Source organism: Lactuca sativa, chromosome 5 (assembly GCF_002870075.4).
Source record: "Lactuca sativa cultivar Salinas chromosome 5, Lsat_Salinas_v11, whole genome shotgun sequence".
Taxonomy (NCBI): domain Eukaryota; kingdom Viridiplantae; phylum Streptophyta; class Magnoliopsida; order Asterales; family Asteraceae; genus Lactuca; species Lactuca sativa.
Window position 1 is genome coordinate 315,447,936 of NC_056627.2, and position 11,091 is coordinate 315,459,026.

Sequence of the window (11,091 nt, forward strand, 5' to 3'; positions counted from 1 at the left end):
GTTTTGATGATCATATCTGCTTAGATCTAGGTTTTCATGTGCTTTACTTCATGTTTAGGCTAGTTGGAGTGTTAGGGTTCCATAAAGTTGCTAAATTTATAGATGCCCAGAGTCCCTTTGTACTTAAAAGTGGTGGATCTGAAGTTTGATGGAGTTTTGAACTCTTGCATGAGATCTTGACCCCATTTTACACCATTTTTTCCTAACTTAAGTTCAAGACATGCATTGGACATGCATTGGACATGCATGTCTATAAGGCTACGATTTTTATGATCTTTTAGGAGTATGTAAGCTTTCTGGAGAGTATGGATGGGTGGGGTAAAGGATTAAGAGCTTAATGGATTAAGTTGGTCTGGGCAATTCCCACGACGTGGAGGTTTGTTCTCCAGGTCATGGCGTTTGGCAGATTCTTGGCTATTTTGTTCTAAAATCCCCACGACGTGGCATAAGTTTGTCTACATCGTGGCGACTTGCTGAGTGACTTTAATTGTTGACCTTGACCATTGATCGTTGACTTTTTGACCAAGTTTGACTAGAGGTCAAATTTAGGGTTTGGGGTTGTAGTTTAAGGTTTGGTCAGTGTTTGCTGTATAGGTGACCTATAGTGCTGATTATTGGATCCGTGATCAGTATTGATATCCTCTAGACTGCGAGGTGAGTTTATACTTTGTATTGTAGTATGTGTCCTTATGTGTTGGATGTTGGTATATTGTGATCTGTTAGATTGGATAGATCTGTATGATTACTTGTACGTGTTGGTTATTGATTATTATTTGTATATATCGACATGGTATGGTTGGGTTGAGGCGGTACCGCTTGATGTTGTGGGCCAACAAACTCGGGAGCGGTCCAACTTTATGATGCAGGCTCGAGAGCGGTCCAACTTTATGTTGTAAGCTCGGGCGGTCTAGTCTTGTGTTGTAGGCCTAGTGTGCATGTATTGTATATGTATTGTTGTGTGGGGTATTTTGGGAAAACTCACTAAGCTTTGACCTACAGTTGTTGATTTTAATATTTTCAGGTACTTCTGATGATTGAGACAAGACGAATATGTGATTGCACACATCCTCCTATTATTTTATGTTTCGAGAGATTATCGATACTCTGATTTTCTATTGATTTGATTTGAAAACAATGGTTGATTATCTTATGATTTTATAAAAATGTTTTATTAAAAATGAAAAAAAAATTATCATAATTTTTAGGATATTACAAAATCATTTCAATTCCTTTCACAATCACACCAGGAGCATAACAAGCTCAAAAAAAAATGGAAGAAATTTTCAACTCAATGGTGTTGTTTTGATATTGCTCGTGTAACTCATGCATTTTACTTGCAATTAAATGATTAATGTCGATTGTTTTTTATTTTAACGATACAAACATAAAACACTAAATGTTTAAAGACAAAATTTCATAACTGGCGCTTGTCGTTTGTAAAATATCACTTTAAGGACTTTAGTACTTATAGTTTGCAAAATGTCATGTCGTTTGTAAAATATCACTTTAAGGACTTTAGTATTTCTGGTTTGCAAAATGTCATGAATGGTCATTCACATGTTAAAACTAACTTTTCAGCTGTTAGGTTTTTATAAAAATGACTATTTTACCCTTATATCAAATATAAAATATGCAACAAACCTCAAAGAACTATTTTAACTTGAAATAACTCTTTTAACTTGAAAGAATGTTGTATTTGATCTTATATGATTGCTTGTATGTGATTGCAATTGTTTTGATCCAACCATAATTTGTTTCAATCCTCAACCGCATGTTTTGTCGAGAGGGAACTTATTTAATGGTCAACTTTTGTAGTTGATTTACATGAGGCATGACTCGATTGCCACCAACATTATAGTAAAAGACAAATTTGCCCTGTAAATTTGTGATTTGTAACCTAAAACAAATATCAACAAATTTGCCCTGTAAATTTGTGATTTGTAACCTAAAACAAATATCAACAAATGGGTAGAAGTAGGAAACAAAACATAAATCCCACAAAAAAACAATCAAAAAAACCAAAAGACAACCTTAAACAACCACAAGTATAGATCCTAAACCTATATCAAACAAAAAGCAAAATGCTCTCGCCAAAGAATCATGCTTCCATCTGTTTGTACTCTCTCCTTCAACAGTCGTTCATCTTTGCCACCAGCATTTTGCCCTTTCTCATACTATCTCTTCTTGATTTTCCGGTGGACACCGAATCAACTCCAAAATCTTCACCACTTCTTCCATGTCAGGACGATTTGATGGCACCTGTGATGCACACACCAACCCAAGTTTAATTACCGAAATACCCTCCTCCACCGGAAAATCACCTTTCAACTTTCCATCAACACACCCCTCAGCCCCACCACTCTCCACCGCCCCTCTCACCATATCACACAACACCACCACATCATCCTCCATATACTCCACTGGCTTCTTCCCTGTCACCACCTCAAGAACCAAAATCCCAAACCCATAAACATCACATTTCTCTGTTATCTTCACTGTCTGACACGCAAACTCCGGTGCCATGTACCCAAGCGCGCTCTGAATCTTCCCGCTCAAAACATGGCGGTCTAACGACGGCAACAGGGCGGCCAACCCAAAGTCACCTACCTTTGGTTCACCGGAGCAATCAATCAAGACATTAGATGACTTCATGTTGTAATGAATCACATTCATCTGATGCAAATGAGCCAACCCTTTAGCAGTACCGAGTATAATATCGAACCGGTCCCGCCACGTGAGGGTATTTTCGTAATTTCCTTCGTGAAGATGCTTATACAAGCTCCCACTCGATACATATTCGTTAATCAAAAGTTGTAAAGATGGAGTCCAGTAATACCCTTCGAGTAACACGAGATTTGAATGACGAATCTTCCCGAGTTTTTTAACTTCTCGATCGAAATCTTCCCGGGATTTTATCAAACTCGGGACGTGAAGCTTTTTGATGGCAACGGATCGCCCGTTTCCTAAAGCGGTCCAGTAAACCACCCCGAACCCGCCCCGCCCGAGTTCACATTCCTTGTTGAGCAACGCGTGGGTCCCGGAGACGAATTCGGTGTCGCCGGAAAACATCACGAGTTTCCCGTAATCGGAGCTCGGAGACCGGGTGTGACTGAACTCGTCTCCGCCGGAAAAAGTCAAAGCTCCGGCGGGTGACCGGGAAAGAGAGTTCCGGACATGGAGGTTGAGGATGGTAACAATGATTACACCCAATGCTATGAACACTGCTGCACCTATGGCTATGATGGCTGAGATGCTGAGAATGATTCGTTTGTGACCTAGGGTTAATGGTGGTGAATCATGGTTTGAGTGAGATGGGTTTGGGTTCAGGACTATGGGTTTTGGGTGTGCACCTGGGCATGATTGGTTGACTATGGATCCGCATAGAGATGGGTTGTCGGAAACTGAAGAGAGGGGTATGGTGTTGAAGAAGCCTCCTAGAGGGAGTTCACCTTCAAGGTCGTTGTGGGAGATGTTGAAGATGATGAGATTCGTTAGGTTTGTGAGCTCTTTTGGTAAACCTCCGGTGAGGTGGTTGAATGATAAATCAACAGATTCAAGCTCCGTTAAGTTTGCAATACCTGACGGAATCCCACCGGTGATGTTGTTCTCGGATAAGATTCTGCAAATTAGAAGAATTTAGAACAGTGTAGACAAGATTAATCACGATTAAGATTAAAAGATTAAGAATTAGGATTTACAGAGTGGTTAGAATAGAGCATGTTCCGATAGTTGCAGGAATTTCGCCGGTGAAAAAGTTATTCTCCAGCCTTAATTCTTCCAATAAAGCTGCTCCACCGATTTCATCGGGGATGGTTCCATTGAGCCAATTATGGCTAAAATCAATGACATTAACAGCTTTTAATTGCCCCAAACTGGAGGGAATAGGACCCGTGAGACTGTTCCATGACATGTTCAAGAACACCAAGCTGCTGAAATTTCCGATGGATGAAGGGATGATGCCGGAAAACGAATTGGAAGATAAATCCATGATTTCTAGAGTGTCAAAAGCGGCAGCAGCTTCACCAAAGTCGAGAGTTCCAGTCAATTGATTCCCGGAAAGAGAAACGCCTTTCAATCGTAGGAGGCTGAAAGCCCAAACAGGAATGTTTCCGGTGAACAAATTCCGGCTGAAATCAACAACTGAGAGGTTTATGCAATTCGCCAATGACTCAGGCAAGTTCCCGGTGAATTGATTCAACGAAAGATTCAAAGTGTTCAATGCTTCAAGATCGCCTAATGAGGTCGGAAACAAACCGGAGAAATTATTAACCGAGATATCAAGTACTTCAAGGCTTTTTAGATTCCCGATCCACTCAGGGAGGTCTCCGGCGAAGTAATTCCCTCTGAGATTAAGCACATTGCATAAACTAAGCTTCTGTAGAGACGAAGGAATGGTTCCAACGAAGTAATTGTTACTAAAATCAACTGATTTCAACAACAAACATTCTCCAATCTTCTCAGGCAATTCACCACTGAAATTATTGCTGCTTAAATTAAGAACCCTTAAATCAAACAAGGTCTCAATCTTTTCATGTGGGATTTCACCATCAAAAAAGTTATTTGACAAATCAATTGATCTTAATGAAGTTAACGACCAGATATTATTGGGTAAACCACCTGATAACTGATTCGACGAAAGGTCGACATTTTGCAAAGTCATACATGAACCAAATGAATCAGGGATTACACCAGTTAACTTGTTCTTGGCTAATGAAAGGGATCTAATTGACCCACAATCGACGAACAGTTGGTCGGGTATGGACCCAAAAAACCCGTTTTCACTCAAATCGATTACTTGTGAGCTCTTGATGAGTTGTGTGAGAATGGGGTTGCCGATGAGTCCAGTGAAATTGTTTCTAGAGAGAGAAAGTGTTTGAAGAAACTGTAACCTCAACAAACCTTTGCTGATATGACCCGAGAGAGAGAACCCATCTAAGTGGAGCTCCGTTACCCGGTTCGAATACGGGTCGCATGTAACTCCGCTCCATTTGCAAGCACTGTCGTCTTCTTCCTTCCATGTAGAAAGCCTCAAGTAGGGGTCTTGAATGTCTGCTTTAAACACCATAAGCCCCAAAACGTCGTCGTTCAGGGCCACATTCAAAGACCCCACTCCGAGAATCGTCGTGTCCGGCGATAATAACAACAGAACAGCAGCAATCACTAGAAACGGCGTCGTCTTCGTCCACATTTTTTTTCACCGTTTCTCTTTCGTCAATGGGGTTTTAAACAGTAGGGATCTAAATAGCCATGGACGGTGGTTGAAGAAAGCTCAGAACAAAGCTTGGATTCATTAGAAAGTTCGAAATTGAGAAAAAGAGAAGATGACAGGAGATCTTTTGACGACTTGTGGAACTGGATGACGGGGTTTGAATTGACAAGTGAAAAAGTTGGTGGTTATGGTGGTTTTATGCCGGAAAGCGACGGATTTCTGGGTGTATGAAATAAGAGGAATTGACCGGAGATAAGAACAGATGGTGTGTGAAATTTGTTGTTCTTATGCTCTAGATCATCTGAAGAAGAAGATGTGAGAGGAGAGAAGTAAACGGCGAAAGAAAAGGAGTTGTCTGGTGTGTGGGAGTGTGCCGTCTTTATGGCTGGTGGAGTTATTGGTGATGATGGATGCCGGAGAGAGGAGACACACCTTTTTCCTTTTTCGATTTTTGCTTCTATATATTTATGTATTCACAGCTTCTATTTTTATAGTAAAAACTTTATAATTAATCTATTAACAAAATTAATTCAAGTCTATAGGTTTATTAGAAATCCATTATTACAATTTTATTTTATAAGTCATACTAGTTTTTACATAAAAAAGTTTTCGAAGTTAAGTATATTATACAATGATAGATAAGATTGTAATAATCAAATAGATAAACATTATACTTTAAAATATTTACAAGTTTTACGCTATATTCTATAGGAATTACCAATTTTCATAGAAAACGTAAAAGCAAAGCTCTAATACGCATATTGAGATTACTTTTTGACAATTTAGAAAGTATATGATTTGAGTGCTTGAAGCCTTTAATTTATTAAAAAAATCTATAAAATAAAAATTTTGTTAGTAGTATAAGTTGACAGTTTTTATATTATAACGTCTTCTAATCCGAAAGATACGTTTAGAGAAAAAAACTTCGACTTATTATAATAGAACATACCAGGTTTTTTTTACAAAAAATAATATATTTTTAGATATATTTCTATATAATTTTATGTATTTTAAAAACTTAAAATTTTATCTAAACCAATAACTAAAAGTTATAACTTTTAGATATCAACTTCTGAAATTGCGATTAAATGCGAAACATACCATATACTTTTTTCGCCTTAATTTCATCAAAAATATATCTAATGTTTTTTTTAGTGTGTATATATATATATATATATATATATATATATATATATATATATATATACTAATTTAATGTATGATTTGAATATGTTATTATAAGATAATGTGATTAGATTTAGAGGAATACTATACGTAGATGAAAATAAATAATTAAAAAAAAAAGGAACAAAAAAAAGTGAAAGAGGGAGAGAGGAAGAATGTAGAGTTTGAATGCATGTAAAGAAAGAGGTTGGAAAAAGTGAAAGAGGAGTAATGAGTAATGAGCGTGTCTGGTGGGACTGCATTAACCTCATTATTTATTTTTCTTTTTTTTAATTATTTTATTTTCTCGAATAAAAGAAAAATACGACATGAGTATTTTTTTTGCTCTTTACAACCTCATGCTCATGGCTTCTTCATCATTATGTTGTGAAACCATTCCACATCTCATTTATAAACTATGATTACCCATGTAGAAAAAAAATGGAATTTGTTTGATTATATAAAATAAATAGAATATCTTATAGTTTAAAAAAAAAAACTCAATATATAAATGCCAAAGACAATCTTATAAAAAAAAATAACAGAAAGAAAGTATTGGTTGATATGTTAGAGTGAAACAAGAATTGAGATAAATCCAAAGGAGTAAAAGACAGTAAAATGGCAAGCACCATTTGCGAAATTACCAAAGCTAAAGTCAAATAAAATCTCACTGCTCCTCTTTTGGTTGTTTCCATAAATCCAACTTATAAAATGTCTTTTTGTTTCTTTTTTCTTGTACTTGTATCGATATCTACCAAACACAAAATCATACTATAAACAAATAACACCTTGTGTTTTCATACTTCATAGACACTGCTATGTCCCCTTTTTTTAATTCCAGGTAACTCTTTGCCTCCATATTTTTCTATTATTTTTGAGGAAAAAATGTATTGACATTTAGAGTAACAAATATATCATAAGACTTTTATACTTCGATCAAATATAAACAAATGGAACATCGAGAACGACCTAAATAAGACCCGAAGTTTACATATTGTTATATGTCAATTAAATAATTTCCAGAATTATGAGTTTACAAAACCGTTAAATCAAACGCCCGTATGTTTAACATACCTTGGATTCGATATAATTCAGATTTTTGTTAATTTATACTTACTTAAATGCGAAATTTAATATCCTTCTACTTTTTTTATTTATAAATACTCTTATCCAATTAAACGATGACATATCTAACATTTAATGTTCATTTAATTAAATTTAATAATATTTTAATATATTAACTTAATAAATGCCATCATTTAAATGGATATGAAGATTTTTAAAATAAAAAATATGAGGATGTTTAATTTCTCTAGTTGAATACAGTGCCGAAAAAAAAAGTTCAAGAGTAACACAATATTTTTCCCGCGTGATATATACTAAAGCACAATATTATTATACCTTTACTCAAAATTCTAATTCTATAATAAGAATGGGATGTTTAACGTAACTTGGATTCCATGTAATAGATGTTTGTTAACTTGTACTTACTTATATAAACTGAGATTTTTTAAATCTATTGAAAATTCGGAACTTCAAAGATTGTTTGATAAGTTATTTTAGATTTGAGTTAAACATGTAGAGTATATTAATATGTTTTTTTTTCTTATGAAAATTCATAGAGTAGTACATTATTGATTTTAATAAAACTAATAAACAATACATATGTATTTATTAATATGTTATTGTATTTTAATGTGGGGGTAGGGGTCTCGATAAGTACATGGTGTTTGAGCGTAAAAGGCGGGGACGCAGAGAGTATACAACAAAAAGCAAACAAATTAATTGCGTCGTAACGTTGCAGTTAATTTGGTTTTTAATGACACCCACCTATACACGTAGTCAACATCCCCACTCTATTAATATATTCCAATGTACGATTGTCAACTTCGATTTATAAATAAAATAGGTTCAATGTAAGGGATATGCATAAATAAACCATGAGCCTTTTTTTTCAAATAACCATGAGAGTGATCGGTATGAGTTTTGTTGAGACTCGTTGTAGCCAAAAACGGCGTTGCATCTTTTTTACACCGTCTCCGGTTCTCGTCATGGAGCTTCTCGATGCTACATAGACTGGATGCAACGAGCTTAATTTCGAACTTTTGACCATTAATATTCAACTGTTTGAAAACGGTCTTAAATAAAAAAAATATATTATTTTAAAAAAAAATTATTTATTTACCTCTATAAATACCTACTATCTATTTACAATTTTTCTTCACACAATTCTTCTTTATTTCTCTCTTCAATTCATCTATAAAAAATTATGGATCCTTTCGACTCGTCTGATGATTCTGGTGATGATATATTCATCAATATGATGTATCATTATGTCACCTCTAGACCTAGCTCCGTTATTAACAAGACGCGCGATGTTAAATAGAAATCACGAGGAAGAACACGACGTCTATATCACGATTACTTTGTGGATGATTGTTTATACGGGTCGAAGGACTTCAAAAGAAGATTTCATTTGAGGGGAATGTGTTCCTATGGATCGTAAACGCTTTGGAAAGTCAGTATATTTCTTTAATCTTAATACATATTTACTATACTTTTATAATTGTGTATACGACATGTTTCTTTATTTTTAAAATAAATGTAGTATATTTTTAAATCATAGTTAATATATGTTTAGGTATACATTTTTTCAATTGAGACATGATGCTAGAGGTAGGCGAGGATTTATACCGTTGCAGAAATGTGATTCGGCCATTTGTTTGATGGTTATGGGGGAGTCACCCGATACCATGGACAAGTATATGAGAATGTCTGAAAGAACTGCACGAGAAAGTTTGTATAGATTGTCAAAAGGTGTGATTGAAACATTCGGAGACGTATATTTGCAGAAACCTTCTTTACATGATATACAAGAGTTTTATGCAGCACATGAGGAAAGACATGGGTTTCCCGGAATGGAAGCATTGATTGCACGCACTAGAAACAGAAAAATTATCCAGTAGGATGGAAAGGACAGTACGCAAGTGATCATCATGGATCGTCTTCGTTGGTTTTAGAGGTTGTTGTTTCTCAATATTTATGGATTTGACATGCATTTTTCAGGGTTGCGGGTTCCAACAACGACGTCAACGTTCTTGATCAATCTTCAATATTCGACGATCTTTTGAATGAAAAGGCCCCGGATGCTACTTTCACAATTAACGGAAATGAATATAAATATGAGTATTACCTTACAGATGACATATATCCTTCGTATTTCACATTCGTGAAGGCATTCCAACACCCGGCTGAAGAAAGAGATAAATTATTCAAGAGAAAACAAGAATTAGCACGTAAGGATGTGGAACGTGTTTTTGGAGTGCTAAAGGAGAAATGACAAATAGTTGAACATGCGACACCAACATTTGACTTAGAAACTCTACGATATATCATGTATGCATGTGTAATAATGCATAATATGGCAGTAGAAGATAAATGACGGAATATTGCACACTATATCCCAACGGAGCCCAGACACGTTCAATTTCAACCAGGAACAACTGAATATTTACAGAGAGTTGTTGACATTCAAGACGCAACTAGACACAGATAACTTCAAGAAGATTTAGCGGATCATATCTTCAATGATGACGATAACGATAACGAATAGCGTTTAGTTTTTCTTTAAATGTTTTTTTTAACAAATAGCGTTTTATTTTTTATGTTATTTTTTTGAATTTGGATGATATGTGTAATTTAATTTCTATGTTATTTTTAATTTTTAAATATTATTTTTATTCTATGTTATTTATGATTTCTAAACATTATGTTTTATTTATTATGTTAGATTTAAAATATATTTGTTTAAAATTAAAAAAAAATCGAAAAAAATAAAAAATAAATTATAAAGTGGAAAAAAAGTTGGTGTTATAACAAGATGTAACATGGTGACTATTTCTCCACTTTGTTTTATAACACCATTGATGATGGGGCATGTGAGGTGGCACAAAAATAGTGTTATGACTAGTTGCCCAAACCCAATGCTGTGAAAAATGACCCTTTTTAGTGGGGTTAAGTAGTGTTAAAAAAAGGTGATTCGTATATAATAAATTCTTTTTATATATATAAATTTTATATGATTTTATAATATAATATTTTAAAATATAAAATTTTACAATATAAATTTTTATGTATGAAGAAAAACTATTATGTATGAATTAACTTCATTTAAAGATATAACTTATTTAAAAAAAATAAGTTAATTTAAACAATAATTTTTTGTTATACATAACAATTTATGTTTTATCTGGGGTTGTACAATATTTAAAAAAAATCATGTCATTGTAATGTATGACGAAAAAAACTATTGTGTATGGATCATCTTCGATTCTAAATGATCAACTTCATAAAAGCCTAATTTTGTGTTGGACTGTTAAAATACATTTCAATCGTAACAACAAGTTGAAATTTTATAGTTCGAACATAAGTACATTTTAGACATCAACATTTGATTTTCACATATATTTTGGACATTAATATTTGACATTTTATACATGGCAACATTTCATACCTACATTACACTACATATTGAGGGTTCTCATTTATTGTATATCAAATGTATTTAGGGTTTCAAGCGTCATGAGAGAGAATTTATGGTGTTAGGCAAATATATTGTGTGTGATTATACAATATCAACTCTATAAGTTGATTAATTTGGTGGTTTGCAAGGCAGGTTTGCAATCTAATCAAATTTGTGTTTCCTTTCCAATGTTCCA

At 34.3% G+C, this 11,091-nt stretch overlaps 1 protein-coding gene across 1 annotated transcript; it reads right to left on the bottom strand.

Moving 5' to 3' along the window:
* Nucleotides 1-1,909: 1,909 nt before the first annotated feature.
* On the bottom strand, nt 1,910-5,670 carry LOC111887919 (probable LRR receptor-like serine/threonine-protein kinase IRK). Its single transcript, XM_023884054.3, has 2 exons — nt 3,699-5,670; nt 1,910-3,619 (listed from the first exon to the last, which is right to left on the bottom strand). The coding sequence occupies exons 1-2, from the start codon at nt 5,186-5,188 to the stop codon at nt 2,170-2,172; spliced, it is 2,940 nt and encodes a 979-aa protein (XP_023739822.1). The 5' UTR covers nt 5,189-5,670; the 3' UTR covers nt 1,910-2,169.
* Nucleotides 5,671-11,091: the final 5,421 nt, after the last annotated feature.